Source organism: Nicotiana attenuata, chromosome 6, assembly GCF_001879085.1.
Source record: "Nicotiana attenuata strain UT chromosome 6, NIATTr2, whole genome shotgun sequence".
In the NCBI taxonomy this organism is placed as follows: domain Eukaryota; kingdom Viridiplantae; phylum Streptophyta; class Magnoliopsida; order Solanales; family Solanaceae; genus Nicotiana; species Nicotiana attenuata.
In genome coordinates this window covers 92,963,516-92,981,055 of record NC_031994.1, presented here as the reverse complement: position 1 = coordinate 92,981,055, position 17,540 = coordinate 92,963,516, and the positions used below count along the sequence as shown (strand labels likewise).

General features: G+C 36.0%; 2 protein-coding genes across 2 annotated transcripts; both read left to right on the top strand.

Moving 5' to 3' along the window:
- Window positions 3,194-12,359, top strand: LOC109227472 (mitogen-activated protein kinase 9-like). The gene is made up of 11 exons (XM_019392648.1): window positions 3,194-3,712; window positions 5,880-6,288; window positions 6,399-6,526; window positions 6,621-6,680; window positions 9,670-9,819; window positions 10,038-10,193; window positions 10,301-10,438; window positions 10,522-10,598; window positions 10,895-10,996; window positions 11,432-11,672; window positions 11,940-12,359. Exons 1-11 carry the CDS (start codon window positions 3,464-3,466, stop codon window positions 12,009-12,011), a joined length of 1,782 nt encoding a protein of 593 aa, XP_019248193.1. The 5' UTR covers window positions 3,194-3,463; the 3' UTR covers window positions 12,012-12,359.
- Window positions 13,180-16,971, top strand: LOC109227471 (uncharacterized GPI-anchored protein At4g28100-like). Its single transcript, XM_019392646.1, has 2 exons — window positions 13,180-14,248; window positions 16,312-16,971. Exons 1-2 carry the CDS (start codon window positions 13,592-13,594, stop codon window positions 16,645-16,647), a joined length of 993 nt encoding a protein of 330 aa, XP_019248191.1. The 5' UTR covers window positions 13,180-13,591; the 3' UTR covers window positions 16,648-16,971.

The window sequence follows — 17,540 nt, the reverse complement described above, 5'->3', positions numbered from 1 at the left end:
CTAGAGTAATACTGATTAATTACATTAATTTTATATTCATGTTTTTGAATTTCATGAATTTTGGTCCTTTTGTTTTTACTCCTTGGCATCATACAAACATCTTTTACAAACTACCAATAAGTAGACTTTAATTAACTTCCAAGTTGCGAAACAGAGTTTTGTTTGCAAATGTTTCAAACAACGTCGTGCTTAATCATGATAATTAAAAATATTTTTAAAAGATGTGAGATAATTAATCAATATATGAGGCTAGCATGAAGTGGAGAATGTGCCAAAACACTAAGTTGTTATCTATCAATCAGTTTCTATCACATGACTAGTTAATAAATAATGAAAGAATTACAAGAAAATACACTTGACTTCACACCATAATAAAAAATGACCCATATTTTTATATTTTATCCGACCTAACCCATATTGTACATATTTTGAAAGCACTAGCAAATTCAAAATATGTTTTCTTACAACCATTGCTTCTAAAAGTTATGGAGTTAAATTTATGTTCTCACAACCATTGATTTCACTCTCTTTTCTTCTCACATCTTCTACATATGCTTCAAGGGGCCGTCTGCCATTACTGCTTCTCCCCTGTGTCACCTAGTTGCAATGTAAGAAAATTAAAGATTCATCATTCCACCATTGAAAGCCATTCAAAGCTTTTGCTTTCAAAAATAAGATTTTTTTAGTTTGTTAGTTGTTTGGATTGGGTGTTGTTCCAATTGATTGAAAATATCAAGGAGTTCAAAATTTAAATTTAAAGTGATTTGGAGTAGATTTGAGCAAGATTTGAGTTAAATTTCAGAAAAAACGCAAGGAAGAAGACGAAGTCAGTTTTTTGTATAATTATGTATAATCTTGTATAATAGTGTATACGAGTGTATAAACGCATCTTATACACTATTATACACTTTTATACACCTTTATACAAGCGTCTGTAGACGAACTTCTTCCACGATTTTCAGTTGCAATTCTTGTTCAAAATCAGTCCAAATCTTCATTAAATGACTTTAAATTTTATATACAACCTCCTCATACTATTTCTAACAATTCTAGATAATACCCACTCCAAATTTCTCACAAAATCATATTCGGAATCTAAACCTACATATTTAAGCTTGTTAAAAATCTAATTTTCACCACTCAAATGGATTTGGTTTGTTGAACTAATATTTGAGTTACAGTTACTGATTCGATAATTAACTTAAAAGCTTGAGCAATCCTTTTTAAAAATTAAATAGTAATTTTGAGAACCTATTGGAGTTGGATATTGAATCTTAGCCTATTATTTTGGACTAGTTAGTTGTAAATTGAAATATGAGTTATAAAATTAAAAAGTAGGGATGTCGATTGTTGGTATGTGAAATTTTCCCATAAATAATTAGGAATGCTCAGTGTTTAATGACCAGATAGTGGAACCTAAGAATATATGGACAGTGGATATACATGTTCTACTTATTTTGGTCAGTAGAAATGTTATAACACGTGTAGCCATTACTCGGCTAGGTTTTCTATTTTGTTTTTACGAGACATTTTTTGAGAAAATAGAAGGGACCTTGGAGTAACAGTAAAGTTGTCTTTGTATGAACTTATAAGTTACGAGTTTGAGTCGTAGAAGCAACCACTAATACTTGCATTAGGTATGCTGTCTATATCACACCTAGGGGTGTTCATGGTTCGGTTTGGATCGGTTTTTCCCCTAAAAGAAACCAAACCAAGTAAGTCGGTTTTTCAAATATTAGAACCAAACCAAACCAATTAAGTCGATTTTTTCTCGATTCGGTTTATGTCGGGTTTTGTCGTTTTTTCGATTTTTTCGGTTATTTGTCGGTTTTTTCTTAAATATAAGACATACACTACCAAACACATATTCCGGCGACCATATTTTCAACGTAACACTATCAAATCAATTGCCTTTTGAGAAATCTATTATTTACCAAGATATATTGATGATAATTGAATCAAATAGTGATGAATAATTTAAGGACTCAATTAAAAATATATTATTTTTAAAACGAAATGGATTCTTACACTTAACAAAAGAAACTTACCGATCAAACTAGAATGTAAATGTAAAGAACTATACCAAAAGTGCAAACTATTAACATTTACCATTACTTTTTTTTAAACTTTGTATATATAATAATAAATTTGAAATAGCTACTCCTATAGTCGGTTTGGTTCGATTTTTTTCTGATTAAAATCAAAACCAAACAAAATTTGATCGGTTTTTAAAATTTCAAAACCAAAACCAAACCAAACCAAAAAGTATCGGTTTTTTTGGTCGGTTTGATTTGGTTTTTGGCTTGGTTCGGTTTTTCGGGTTTTTATGAATACCCCTAATCACACCTCTTAAAGTACAACACTTCCCCGAATCCTATGTGAACACGGAATGCATTGTGCACTGACTGTTTTTTTTTTTTTTCTTGAGAAACTAGTTTCCGTTTTTAGTAGCAAAGGTTTATAATTTTCATGGTTAGTTGATTGGATCTTTACTAGATTGTTGCTCTTTTCGTGAGATATATAGATTGTCTTAATAATTTGATGAGATGGTGTTTAATCAAATATAAAATTTAACAAACAAATGAAAAGTTTAGATACAAAAACTAAATATATACAAAATGTAAATGTCACGATTAAATAATATTCTTTAATTAATTATTTTTGAAACAATATAAAAAAAATGTCTCATAAAATGAATTGGCAAATTCATTGAGAACAACATAAACACAAAGGAACAAATAGTACTCAATTCGTTCCAATTTACGTGACGCTATTCAAATTTTCAGGGACAAATGAATTGTTCTTTAATCGTACTTTTCTTATATGTCTTTTAAATGTTGTAAATTATTAATTACTGTCTTTATAGGAGTAATATTTTTCACGTAATTTTTAAATATATAAATTTTATTTTTTAAATTTAAAGATTTTATATTCAAATACATAATCAAAATTTAGTAAGTTTGAATTTTGAAAATAAAAAAGTATCACATAAATAGCAAAAGTGGATATCAACAATTGGCAAATTCAAGAGGGCAAAATAAAAGAATAAACATCATTTACCAAAAGTTGGTAGGAACAATTGGCAAATTCAAGAGGAACAACATAAAGTCATATTATTGAGTAGTAGGAAAAAAATAATATAAATACCCAAACTGAGGGGGGGGGGGGGGGGTAGGGTCATATATATATACGTTTGAAGAACTAAAATAACACGACCCATCTCTCCTCCCACGCTTTACACTTTCCTCTTTTTACTCCTCCTTCTTTCCACCATCCCTGCACAACACCAATAAACTCGGAAGAAACCGCTGGACTAGTGGAAGAGAGAGAGAGACAGAGAGTGTGTGTGTGTGTGAAAGAGAGAGAGAGACAGAGGAAGCGTGGAATGCTGAGATCTTGTGGTAGGAAATCAAGAATCAACACGACAGCTTAGGGAAAACAAAAGGGAGGGGGGTAGTAGTATATGGGGGGTGGTAATACATTCGTGGATGGAGTTCGTCGCTGGTTTCAACGTCGTTCTACTACTACAACAACTACTACTATTATTCATAGCAATGCTGATTCGATCTTGAATAATAATTTTGAAAAAAAGCCCGTTCATTTTTCAGAAGAAGAACTTACCATTATTGAAGACTTTGACATTTCGGGTCTTAAGCTTATCAAAGTCCCCAAACGGGTCGATTTCCCTTTTACCATGGATCCTCACAAAAAGGTCTGGTTTTTAACTATTCAGGAGCATGCTTTTTGCTGTTTATTGACTTTTGTTCTTTTTACTGTTTGATGGTGCATGCGGTTGGATTAAGTTTGACCATTATTTTACAGCTCAATTTGATGTAAATGATCTTGTTGATGTCTGTTTTTAATGTATTTATAAAGAAATTTGGAGTTTTTGGCCAATATTGTCCCTTATCTTTGAGGGTAGGTCTATTTTGGTCCCTCAAATATAACCCTGAGCATATTTAGTCCCTTAAGTATGCTAAAGTGGAGCACCGTTAGTCTCACTGACAGAATCTGTCCAATACTAATCACGGGGTTGGTTTCGGCACTCACCGTCTTTTAAATTAACTTATCGAAAATATTTTATAAACCAACACCCACTAATAGTACAGAGCTAATAATTTAAGATTTTTAACGTTAGTAAACTTTTTTAACTTTTTAAAAAATTTTACGTATTTAGTATTTTTTACCAAAAAAGTAAAAAGTTTAAAAATTTGAAAAAATAGAGCTGCCAAGATCACTTCTAGGCATATTATTGATGCAAACCAATAACCAGATCGTATTTTCACTTTTAGCCCGCGCCAGAAACTATTTACATTTGGTAGCCGAAAAAGTATATATAACTTGTATAATTTTTTTATATTAACATACAATATATATATATATATATATACACACACACACAAAATAATATATAAATTTTATACATTTTTTTGGCTATTATTTTTACAGCGGCTATACAGTGTCATTTTCTTATTAAAAACTCACAGAAGGAGATATTTTCAAGGTCAAAATTTAAGAAGACACAATCTAAAAATAAGGAATTAAAGTGATAATTTGCGTTATCCAATAAAAGAAGAGGAAACGTTTTGGTTCAGAGCAGAAGATTTGCTTCATGAATCAGAGTTGGTTAACACCGTTAGTTTTTGAACACATTCTATCGTGAGACTAAAGGTGCTCCACTTTAGCATACTTAAGGGACTAAATATGCTCAGGGTTATATTTGAGGGACCAGTTTAGACCTACCCTCAAAGATAAAGGACAATATTGGTTAAAAACTCAAGAAATTTGCGTCCAACTTGAGAATTATTTTAAATTATAGTCTTTGCTACCTCCAATGACCAGTGTTTTATAGAATATTGGAATCTATTAGAATTCAGTTGATATCTGGAGAAAATATTGCTAAAGATGATAAAGGAAAGTAAAGTTCGCACCTTTAATCTTTTAGATCGTTCTATCTATTTGTTTTGAGGTCATTGAAATGAAATAGATATTGCAGGGTGAATTAGAGTTACCAAAAAAAAATCTGAACTTTCTTTCCTACCTAAATTGTAAATTGTATTCTCGTCCATTTTTTGTTTGTTTGTGTGTGTGTGTGTGAAATTGTAGTCTGTGCTACCTCTCTGATTGCTTAATCTTGGGAAAAGTAAAGTTCTAATTGCTGCCAATGACCAGTATTTTATAGAATCTTGGAATCTATTAGTAGTTTTTGTTGAAAACCTATCAGATATGTTTTGCTCGTGGAAGGATCATGTTCTGAGCATCAGTTTCCTGATGTTTTTATTTTCTTCTGGTATTGTACGCCTATTTGAGAGGCGATCAGGCAGGATATGCGCAATTTGAGCTAACCGGGGACATGACCCTTGATAGGAGGGTGGAGGTTGAGGATTAGGGTAGAAAGTTAGTAGGCAGTCGAGTGTTTCCCCTTGTCTTCTTGTTTATGTAGTATTAGCAGAGGCGAAGCCACACCAGTGCTTCTTTCATCTTGCATCTTGCTGTCTTAGTCTCAATTTTCTAAATATCTTGTACTGTCATTATTATTATTAGTGCTTCTTTCATCTTTTCTTTAGCCGAGGGTCTATAAGAAACAACCTCTCTGCCCCGTCCAGGGTAGGGGTAAGGCTGCGTACATCTCAACCTCCCCAGACCCCACTTGTGGGATACACTGGGTCGTTGTTGTTGTTGTATTGTATGCTTATTTTCCAGCACATAAAGCAGCCTTAGACAAAAATATTTTGCAGGATACTGTTCTATGGCATATTCGTTTCTTGTAAGTTTTTTAATCTCTATGTCAGTTACATGGGTAAGGGGAGGGGAAGATGCAATTGTTTCATACTGCAGATATCAATCGCATTTGTTTTGACTGGAACATTGTTATTCAGAATACACAGGAGGCGGAGTTCTTCACAGAATATGGAGAGGCAAGCAGATACCAAATTCAGGAAGTTATCGGCAAGGGTAGCTATGGAGTTGTGGCGTCTGCTGTTGATACCAAAACTGGAGAAAGAGTTGCAATCAAGAAGATTCATGACGTGTTTGAGCATGTCTCTGATGCCACAAGAATTTTAAGAGAAATCAAGCTTCTTCGGCTACTACGACATCCTGATATTGTAGAAATAAAGCACATCATGTTACCCCCATCTCGGCGAGAGTTTAAAGATATTTACGTTGTTTTTGAATTGATGGAGTCTGATCTTCACCAGGTAATTAAGGCCAATGATGATCTTACGCCTGAGCATTATCAGTTTTTTCTGTACCAGCTTCTGCGTGGATTAAAATATATTCATACAGGTTTGTTCTCTATACAAGTTAAAACCTTCTCTTAGACACATCTCTATATAATGGAGAAGCTAATTTTTCCTCGGGATAATTGACCTGTCCTTTTTGGCCCCCCTTAACAGCAAACGTTTTCCATCGAGATTTAAAGCCGAAGAATATCCTTGCCAACGCTGACTGTAAATTGAAGATTTGTGACTTTGGGCTTGCTCGTGTATCATTTAATGACACACCATCAGCTATTTTCTGGACTGTATGTTTGAGTTCTAGAAGGCTCCTCTTTTCTCGTTTTTTTAGTACTCAGATTTGAGAGATTTCTGATATACTTGTGATTTCATGTATTTAAGGACTACGTTGCAACTAGATGGTATCGTGCTCCTGAGCTATGTGGCTCCTTTTTCTCCAAGGTAAGTTAGCTTAATCAGCTATATCCAAAGTTTTTATTGTTCATTCCAACTGCAATTACTGCAATGACACTTATATTTAGCACAGTTTGTGACACTCAGTATAATGCATTGTGGTCAAGTTTCTGTTTCTAATCTGTTTATACTCTTTGTTTCCTCTCTTTTGCTTTTCTTTGATAGTCTTTGGTTGTATATTGCTCTGTTTCTGTCTTGGGAGAAGACTGGAAAAATTGTAGATTGAACTATATTTGCACTAAAATATTTTTGTGGCTGATACCGAATCAAATCTTATGATGTCATATTCTGTTTGCCCAATAAGTGCCTGGAGGGTTATTGACTTATTGCAGCTTCAATGATGCCTTCAGAATTTACTTGCTAGCTAGTCTTGTTTGATTGCAAAGTTCAAGATCAGGTGATGGATCACACTTCAAACAAAGGGAAGAGGTTGGTGGAGAGAGAGGAAGCATGTTGAGGTTTCTGTAGCATACGTAAAAGTCAGATCAATTTTGTCGAAGACGCATAAATCACATTATTGTGATGTTGACAACATCACTTTTTCTCTATTCTGTACTTCATTTGGTTGGGAGAATGTTTTAATTGAGGATTCAAGTTTTTATCATATTGCCAGTGTTATCATTATAGTGTCATAGGTTCATTACAAGTGAAAGGCAATTGGATTAATGAGGAGCTTATTGTTGGAAAAAGTAATCTGAGAGCCTGCTGGAAGACAGTTTTCGAGTTCAAGAGCTTTGTAATTGATTATTCTTTAAATTGGATTAAAGTGAGAGGTCTCCGTTTACGGTAGCCCAGTACTGTGACCTATTCAACTTGCAGTTATAAAAAAGTGGAAGATTCCTATTTCATCTTAAGGAAAAGGATGATCACGAGCATCAATCTCAAATCTAGTTCAATGCGAGTAATACTCTGGCGTGAACAAGCTGTGCAGCTTTTTCTCTTTAGTGGTCCTGCAACAGTGATGGACATTTTTGGGCTGTTGGTGGTGTGAGCAGTGTTTTGGATAGCGTGCGACGACAAATAGCGACGAGGGCCCGCTTCACTGAGGCGAGAGGCGCGCAGCGAAGCGCTCGGCTTTTTGATATGTAGCGACAATTTATACAAAAAAATAAAATATTATATATATAACTAAAAACTCAATAACAATAATCTATTAATAAATATATCAATTCACAATATGCAATTAATTCTACTCTATAACTGAAAAAGGAGGAAATTTCAGGTTTGAAGTTTTGAAGAAGTTCTCTGCCTCTGCAAAACAGGGTGCAGTACTGCTACTCAATAAAAAACAGAGCAACAAAAAAAAGAAGAGAAGACCAGAAGAAGAAAGAAAAAGAACGATAAAAAAAACAGAGCATAAACAGACCCTCTGTCCTTTTTTAGCTGCATTGTTGCTCGACAAAAAACAGAGCAAAAAAAATAGAAAGAAGAAGAGAAGATCAGAAGAAAAGGAAAACGAAAAAGAAAAACAGAGCAACAGACTCTCTGTTCTGCACTGTTGCTCGACAAAAAACAGAGCAAAAAAAATAGAAAGAAGAGAAGAAGAAGGAAAAAGAAGAAAGAAAGAGAGGAGAAAGAAGAGGAGAAGCTTACCTGGGCTGGGTGTACTTGGGTGCTCTGTTATTTGAAGGTTGAAGAAGAAAGAAACGTGAAATCACTGCAAGCCCTAATGTTTTAAGCCCTAATCTGCGCCTTTTTCTTTCTTTTTTTCAAAAAGCGACGTCACAGCTCGCCTCTCGCTACACAGCGCCTCTCGCTACACAAGCAGAGGCGCTCGCCTTTTACAATCGCAACGCAACAGAGCCAAAATAGCGCTGCTCGCATCGCATCGCCTCACGCTATTAGCGCTGAGGCGAGCACTATTTATAACACTGGGTGTTAGTATGTCAGGTCTCAACGTCAGAATACAAAGACGCAGGTCATTTTTTCTGTGGGGGCAGAGTAACAATCTCTTGGAACTGAACCTGCTTGCAGAAAAGACAGTTAGAGCAGTTTGTCTATGAGAGTTTCTGAGTTTCTAGCCCAAGAAGTATTTCCTGCCCTTATGTGTGGGAGTATCTGGCATAAGATAATGTGCTGAGTATGCAGATGCATTTGTGGTGATCGTGGTATGTCCACATCAAGGAGTGTATTTCAACTATAAAGTTGATGTTGAAGAAGGATTTCTGTGTCTCCACGTCAATGTGGTGCCACTGTCAGATATTGCAAGCCTTAAATAAGGTTAGAAAAGCGTGAAAGAAAAAATCTCTATTTTTGACTTAAACTTATCGATCCAGTCCGAAAGAGACGGACTAGGGCCCTCGTAATCTCGTGCGGAGGGCGCACGTGGCCCTTAATCTTACATCATGCAGTTTTACGGGTTCTGCTTTTTGAGTAACTATAGTTTGAATTCCTAGGTTGTCTGATCGATTTTACAGCGCACTAGACTTTTAGTTGGCTGGTATGGGCCTTGAGTCTGAATGTGCCGGACTAGGTTGATCTTCTGAGAATTTCTTGTTGAAGACCGGCTTGAGTCTGATTGAGGTATCTCTTGGACTTACTGGGAGCTGCTCTTTTGCATCATACACCGAGACAATGATTTGAATTTTATTATTGTTTTCACTACAAAAACAACGAGTGTTTGTTCTTTCTGTACTGTGACGTCAAAACTGTAAACAGTGATGACGTGATTTCAGTCTGAAGCAACTATATCATATAATATTTGTTGAGAGTTTATTTCTGTTTTTGACATATATGTATATAGACTGATTTACTTGTGTCATGACATGTACTATCTCTATGCCAGTAGAAAATATAGAGAACTTCTAGTACTTTTTATTTTTATTCTGTATAATGCTGTCTTCAGATGAATTTAAATGGAGAAACATGGTAAGCGAAGATTCATATAGCCGACCCCAACTTGTTTGGGACTGAGGTATAGCAGCAGTAGTAGTAGTTGTTGTGACATGTACCATCTCTAAGAGTTCTCCATTTGCAGTACACTCCTGCTATTGATATTTGGAGCATCGGATGCATATTTGCAGAAATGCTCACTGGAAAACCATTATTTCCTGGAAAGAATGTGGTGCATCAGTTAGACCTTATGACTGATTTGCTAGGAACACCTCCTCCTGAAACCGTTGCAAAGGTTGGTTGGTTACTTCTCTTCCTTTCTCAGGTTTCTTTGTTATGTTCTTTCTGATCAGCATCATTGGGATGATAAGATGTCTTATTACTTGTCGTAAGAACATCAGAGAACAGCGGTTAAGGTGAAAATTTAGTTGCTGAGAGGTCTCAGTATATCGTTTTTTTACATTCCACTGTAGTTTCTCCTGTTTTACATAAGAAATTCGACTGAACTGGCAGATTAGAAATGAGAAGGCCAGAAGATACCTCAGTAACATGCGGAAAAAACCACCTGTTCCATATTCACAAAAATTTCCACACGTGGATCCTTTCGCTTTGCGCCTACTTGAACGCCTGCTTGCATTTGACCCTAAAGATCGACCATCTGCGGAAGAGGTAATTGTGAAACGGAGAATTTTTTATATTGTTTTATCTATCAAAGAAAATCTTGACTCTGATAATGTGGCAAGACTGTCTCACACATTCATGACCTTGTTTTCTAGGCACTGGGTGATCCTTATTTCCGTGGTTTGTCAAATGTGGAACGTGAACCATCCACTCACCCAATATCAAAGCTTGAGTTTGAATTTGAGAGGAGAAAGTTGGCAAAAGAAGATGTTAGAGAGCTCATTTATCGGGAGGTGCAGTTTCCTCCATTATAATGGCTCCCATTTGTGTGAAATGGATCAACTTATTAATATTTAAACTTGCTCTGTGCAAACAGATATTAGAATATCATCCTCAGATGCTTCAGGAGTATCTTCGTGGCGGAGACCAGACTAGTGGATTTATGTACCCAAGGTTAGGAGCCACCTAAAGCTTGTGCTTCACAGAGTTTATGTTCTTTTCTAGCACGTTCTTCTGCCTCATTTGCTTGAAAAGCTTGTCTTTTAGTTTCCTCCAGCGGTGGAAAACTATAACGTAGTTTTGGAGGGCAGTCGCAGCTCTTTCCAAAATGGAAAAAACCTCTGTGTGTGTGTGTGTGATGTATATGTTTATTTATGTATCTGCTTCTATTTTTGTGAACATGTTGCACTAAATGTTTTGTTGCTATTCGAGAAATGCTTATTGATGGTCTTTTTCTTATGTCAATTTAGTGGTGTCGATCGGTTCAAGCGACAGTTTGCACATCTTGAGGAGCATTATGGTAAAGGTGAACGAAGCACTCCACTTCAGAGGCAGCATGCGTCCTTGCCTAGGTTCGTAGTCAATACTTTTGTTCTTTTGCTATGAGGAAAAGTCTCTTCAGTGAGTCTGCAGAATTAGAAGTCATTTGTCTGGAGAAAATATTGACATTTTCACACTGTTCCAGATTAAAAGCTCCTTATTCTGGCTCAAGTTTTGTGTAACTCAGTTACTAAAGCTTTGGATTTGAAAGACACAGTGAACGTTACATATATTTAAATTTAAAAATTATTTCTGAAACATTTCGGAGTAGGTTAAGATTGAAGTTCTATACAGATAGTGTTGTAGTAGGTTGGTGTGATTTTCTTTATAAGCTGTGCGTGTTTCCTGAACAAAGTTAACTTTGAATATTTAGCAAGTGCTTTAGCAAATGTGATTTTGTGGTTTACCATTTACATCTTTAGTCAAGGTATTAACTTGGTCTCTTTTCCGAATACTGTCAATCTTAGAGAACGAGTTCCTGCACCAAAAGATGAAACCTCTTCCCAAAACGATGATTTTGAAAAGCGAACTTCAGCATCTGTTGCTTCAACTCTCCAGAGCCCACCAGGGCAATCTGAGGGATCAGAGAATTTAGATGCTAATACGCAAAATGGACCAAACAAGGCAAACTATAGTGCTCGTAGTTTGCTGAAGAGTGCTAGTATCAGTGCTTCAAAGTGTATAGAAGTTAAAAGAAGAAATACAGAGGTAACTTTTATCCTTTTTCTGTTGCTACTTTTTGGTGACTGCTTTATTCGTTGAATATAATGACGTTCACCATGAAGAATTTGTTTTCATGGTATAAAAGGAATAAAATGAAGGGAAAAAAAGAGCAATGCCCATTCAATAATGGCGACTCAATAGAACGCCTGCAAATATCTTCGTTTAAAACCAATTTAGTACAAATTGCTCCTGCATTTTTTTTGTTACTATAGTGATCTAATTGATTGGCATTGTTCATATTTTTTCTGATAGGATGAGCCAATCGAAGAGCAAAACGAGGATGTTGATGGTTTAGCTCAAAAAGTTGCTGCTCTCCATGCCTAATTTATTACCAGCATACGCGGTAGATTCGACATTTTGATTATATACTCTACTATGTATCACCTTGTCCTGTAAATCATAAGCTTTTTTGGACGACCAACCTTTGAAGTTTGCTCCTTCATTTCAGGCAGAAGCTAATGGTAGGTTTTCAGTTGCTATTTATACTATGAATTTTTATTTCGTATACCAGGAAGAGAAAATGTTCTCCAGCTATTTGTGTATTGGAGATTACACCTTTATATTATTTTGTAAACTGTAGTTACTTGTGACAAGTTGAAGTTTGTAATGACTTGGTATGAAAAATACAATACACAAGTTCTAGCTTTGAGGGATGCCTTTCTTTTTATGATCTATCGTGCATTTCGTTACAAAATACAGATAAATCGTGTCTTCCTTTTGGTCTATTTATAGCCTGATTGGCCAAGCTTCAAAAATCTGTTTATTTTGAGAAATATTTTTTTTTCTCAAAAGCGCTTCTCAAAAGTACTTTTGGTGAGAAGCGGTTTGTACTTTTGTTGTACTTTGGTGAGTACAACTTCAACCCACTGTAACTGATGCTTTTCTGGTAAAACAGCAAGACCTAACATTTGGTTAACCTTTTTGTTTACCATGCATGATAATTGATACTACTAACTGATCGACGAAGAATTGGTTTTGTAGTCCTTTACAAATTAATTTTATGTCATTTTTAAACATAAGAGATCTGAAAATAACACACAAGAGATTTGAAAAGGTTATTTTTTTCTGTTCAAATTGTAAGCGACCTCGACTGGCTTGCACTTTACTAACTTAACATGATAGGGCATCAATTTCTTTGGTAACGCGCATAAGTTTAAGTTCTAAAAATACACAAGAACTTAATACTAGTAAATGTTTCAAATAGAAAAATTTATTCCAACTATTCCAGCCTCACTTGCATATGAGATACCTGCCAATGAATTATTTGTAAATCACGACCAATAGTAGAAGTTGTTGACACAGTGCCCCTATTTGCTTTAAAGCATACCATGAAATCTGATCATACATATCTAAGCCTAACAAGAGTAACAAACAAACAAAGACATTCCCTACCCCACATCACCCTTATTAGCTTTCCATTCAGTCCCTTCAACATCAACTTTTGAACTACTACCACTGTTTTTTCACCATGGGAAGGCATATGTTGGTGATTTCAACTTTTAAAAGTTCTCAGTACTGAGATTGTAAAGGGCAAGGTAGCCGTGTACAAGGTATTCCGCGTTCACGTACGGTCAGGGAATTAAAAGGGTTCACACCCAAGGTGTGTGATGTAGACGGCCTATCGTAATGCAAACATTAGTTTTTGCTTCCACGGCTCGAATCCTTGACCTATAAGTCACACAAAGATAACTTTTTTTCTTCTGTAATTTTTAAAATTTTTCACACATATATCTTTTGTGTCGAAAAATATATTAGATTTATTTGTACACATTATCAGAAGGCTCCATCTGCCTCTGCTAACCAAAATCAAAATCAGCATATTCTTCCATTTTCCCTTGCCATATATCTTTATCTATACAAAATATCAGACCACTCAACATCCAACTTCCCTCATTCTCAAAGCAATGTCCCTTAACTGTTTCTTCTTCTTCTTGACAGTTCTTTGCATGACCAATCTAACTGTATTACCTGCCTTTCCGGTTTTACCCGAACCCGACCCAACTGAGTTGGATCCTCAAATACTCTCACCTTCCCCTTCACCACCATCAACAATTCCAGCTTTCCCGGAGCAGTCAAACATTGACAGTTGTCCTCTGGACATACCAGAAGAGCTTTACAAAGGGATAAGATCAGCGTGCAGGTCCAATGATCATTCGGGTCAAATAAATCCGACCAGTTGTTGCCCCGTTCTGGCTGCATGGCTTTACTCAGCCTACGCAAGAACCGCACTTCACAAAGCCATAACAAAATTTCCACAGTACTCAACGTCTGTTAACATGCCTGTGCTCCCTGATGATTCAGAGACATGTGTAAACTCTTTTGGAAAGGCTTTGGAAAATAGAGGTATTGAATTGGTGAAGCCAAATGAGACTTGTGATGTGGTTTATTGTTACTGTGGTATTAGGTTGCATCCACTTAGCTGCCCAGAAGCTTTCTTTGTGAATTCGGGTAGAGAATTGGTTGGTGGTGAGAGGGTAAATAGATTGGAGACAGAGTGTTTCAGCAGTAATGGATATTCTGGTCTTGCTGGTTGCTCCAAGTGCTTGAATAGTCTTTATTTGGTAAGTCCGTAGTTATTTGTGTTCCAGACTTAGTATAAAGATGTTACATTCTTGATTGGATTTAACTTGATATCGTGTTTAACTTATTGTACCAAGTAACCTTTCTTATGGTGACCTTCATTTAACTTAGGATTTAATGATGGGGCAAAACCTAGTTTTGTAGACGAAAACAAGATTATGTCTTCTTAGGGGTGATTGGGGCCTAATCGGGTCCGGGGCTGAAAGAGTGGGTTAGAGGGTAAATGGTTAGGCTGTTCAAAATGGCACCATGTCTCCTTGGAATGGGTCTGTTAGATATAGAAACATTAAAATGGGTAACGACAATAGTAACGAATAGTATAACGGGAAATACCTATAACTAATTTCCGATAGTACAAGGGCATATCTAGCCCTATTCTCAATCAATAAATTAATCAATTATACTTCAATCCAGAACTAGTTGACTCGTTAATTATATGAGTCCTGATATTTAGAAGATTCATCAGATTATTTTTTCGGAAACAACCTCTCTGCCCTTCCAGGGTAAGGCCGCGTACATCCTACACTCCCCAGACCCCGCTTGTGGGAATACACTGGGTTTGTTGTTGTTGTTATCATAATTTGATTATTTTTATGTGAACATCAATCTGCTGCAACCACAATATCTTCTATAGCTAATGATCACCAACGAGGGCCTACACTAACCACATTCTTCCCTCTCTGGCATTTCTTATAAGGTAACACATTCGTAAGTTAGGACTGCGATTCATTAAATTGTACTTGGACACTTCCATTTCTTCATTCATCAGCTTTGTGCTTTGCTTTGATGTAGACAACCAATTGTGAAACTATACTGAAATGATTGCAGCGAAAGTCATTGGTTGATTACAAAAGCGTTAAGCATCTTCTTTTCCGGTTATTAAAATAGCTTGTGTGTTAACTTGTTTTTGTAATTTCCTGTTGTCCCTGATAAGAATGTGATAGATATGGCTCAGAGGAAGTCAAGTTCTTGGCTCATATCTATTTTTATGTCACTTAAAAAAACTATAGATTTTCTACAGTGTTTATCATGATATTCGGAAGCAACTGCAGTTATCTACTCCTGCTTAAAGAAGAATAAGAAAAGCAAAATGAGAGTGTTGTTGTTGTTATGATCACTCTTTCTTAAGACCCGCCAAGGCGCCAACACTAATGGTTCAGGAGGTTTCATCTGTAATCAAGTAGTCTTAGACAATGAACATCATCTCTAGAGCGCTGGCGGATGTGCATACATCATTTAACTAGTATCAATTTTTATAGAAGATAAGTGATTGGTACATCTGAGGGCTCAGAATTAGTAAATACTTTTGATAAGGAGGATTAGTAAATATCACCAGCAGTTTGTCGTAGGTAATCAGACCAGTATGAATTAAGGAATTCATCTAATATAGCAGGCAATAACTAATTTTAATTTAAAGTGACTGTTTATGTAGCAATCTCCGGGAGAACAGTCATTTTAAGGTTAGTATGCTACTCATGACTTATGTATGTGGAGATATTCTTCCTCTAAAATTTTATGCTTTTTCTTAGTCCTGTGGTGTTAATGTAAGAAAAACTGGGAATGAAAAAAGAAAATGAAAGATAAGTCTCATTTGTAATACTGGAGCATGTTGAACTTCATCTACTGAATGATTTTTAAGATGGTTTCCTTGGTCATTAGATATTAGGAAAAGAAATATGCAAAAAAGTCACCTTAGCGGATACTTGGCTGGACCATCTGTGTTTGTTGGGTTGGAGGGGGGTGATTCAGACCTCTGACCATAACCTTTTGCAGTAGTTAGTCAAATATACCCATATGCCCTGTGTTCCAGCCAGTTGTTTCCTCTGATTACTTTCACCTTTAATGTTGTAATTTGTATTTAATCTTGGAGGTCAACTAACTCATACAATTTTATTTGCCATATTACAAGCATGAAGTGTATCTATTTGTTAGTTAGAATGTTTCCTGCAAAAGGCTGAGCATGTCGTGTCTGAATAACTAAGTTTTGCACCATCAAGTGAATAATTTTTTGTTTATTCTCTATTAAGTTGAAATATATCTGCAGCTTAGTGACAGCAGAATGGAAAACACAAGCATAACAAGTGATAGGAGTCGCAAAATGCGCAGCAGGGATTGCCAAATGATGGGTTTAACTTGGCTTCTCAACAAAAATACATCTGGTTATATTCATACAGTTTCTGCTGTTTTAAGGGCTTTAATGATGAGCAAAGATGGTTCTGATCCTCAATCATGCACGCTTAGCAGTGACGGCTTGCCACTTGCAGTCGACTCATCAGAGATCAACGATCAGTCTTCTGCAACTTCTTTTCTGGAATCGGTTTACTGTTATTTCATACCCTTTGTTTTGGCATGCATAAACTTCACAGCATTCTTTTTATAATATTAGCTGATCTCCAAAGACTTGTACTCATGGGTTCGAGCCGTGGAAGTCGCCATTAATGTTTGCATTAGGGTAGGCTGTCTACATCACAACCTTTGGGGCGCGGCCCTTCCTCCGACCCTACGTGAATGCGGGATGCTTTATGCACTCGGCTATCCTTTGCCTCCAAAGACTTGTACTCAGAAATGTACTTGCTGTTCAAATGTCGCCAAAAGCAAATCCATTACTTTGTTCCGTTGGTTCAGTTCAGGTAAATTGTAATTATTTTGGTTGTTGAGACTTGAGAGACTGTTGCAGAAATGAATGAAGCTGTCATTGTCTCTAGCTAGGCTTGTAGTTGTTCATTTGTGTCTGTTAAGTGTATACAATCGAGTCCAGAACCCATTTGTGGTTCTTTTGGACAAGTATGACTTAAATGCAAAAAGTGACCTTTCTACATATAGCGCTCTTTTAAAGAGCACTATACTTTAACGGAGTTTTGGCCGTTAAAGTGTAGCGCTCTTTAAAAGAGCGCTATATATATATAACGCATTAAAGAACCACACTATGCTAGGCTGATATGACAGCTATGTATAGCGCTGTATATAACCGCGCTATATATGTATAGCGCCGTTATATACCGCGCTATACCTGTTTGTGGGCCCACCAATAAGTCTCATGCGTTTAACTGACATAACAATAATTCAAATGGGAATAGCGACCTTTAAAATAACGCTATACCTCAAAAAATTCAACCCCCGAGCTAGGCATTGCCTTATTTAAAGGCGTTAGGATTTTACAAAAATCCATTCAAAAAATATTCTGACCCCCGTTCAAACTTTTCTTCTTTTTAAATTCTCAAGCATTTTTTCTTAATGTTTGAAGAGCGAAAAATAAGGGTTTCATTATATTGG

Excerpts from the sequence above, each read along its gene's own strand:
- LOC109227472 (XM_019392648.1), top strand. The coding sequence starts at position 3,464 with ATGGGGGGTGGTAATACATTCGTGGATGGAGTTCGTCGCTGGTTTCAA. Across the intron at positions 10,194-10,300 it reads ATCGACCATCTGCGGAAGAG|GCACTGGGTGATCCTTATTT; the intron begins GTAATTGTGAAA and ends CTTGTTTTCTAG. Across the intron at positions 10,439-10,521 it reads GAGAGCTCATTTATCGGGAG|ATATTAGAATATCATCCTCA; the intron begins GTGCAGTTTCCT and ends CTGTGCAAACAG.
- LOC109227471 (XM_019392646.1), top strand. The coding sequence starts at position 13,592 with ATGTCCCTTAACTGTTTCTTCTTCTTCTTGACAGTTCTTTGCATGACC. Across the intron at positions 14,249-16,311 it reads GCTTGAATAGTCTTTATTTG|CTTAGTGACAGCAGAATGGA; the intron begins GTAAGTCCGTAG and ends ATATATCTGCAG.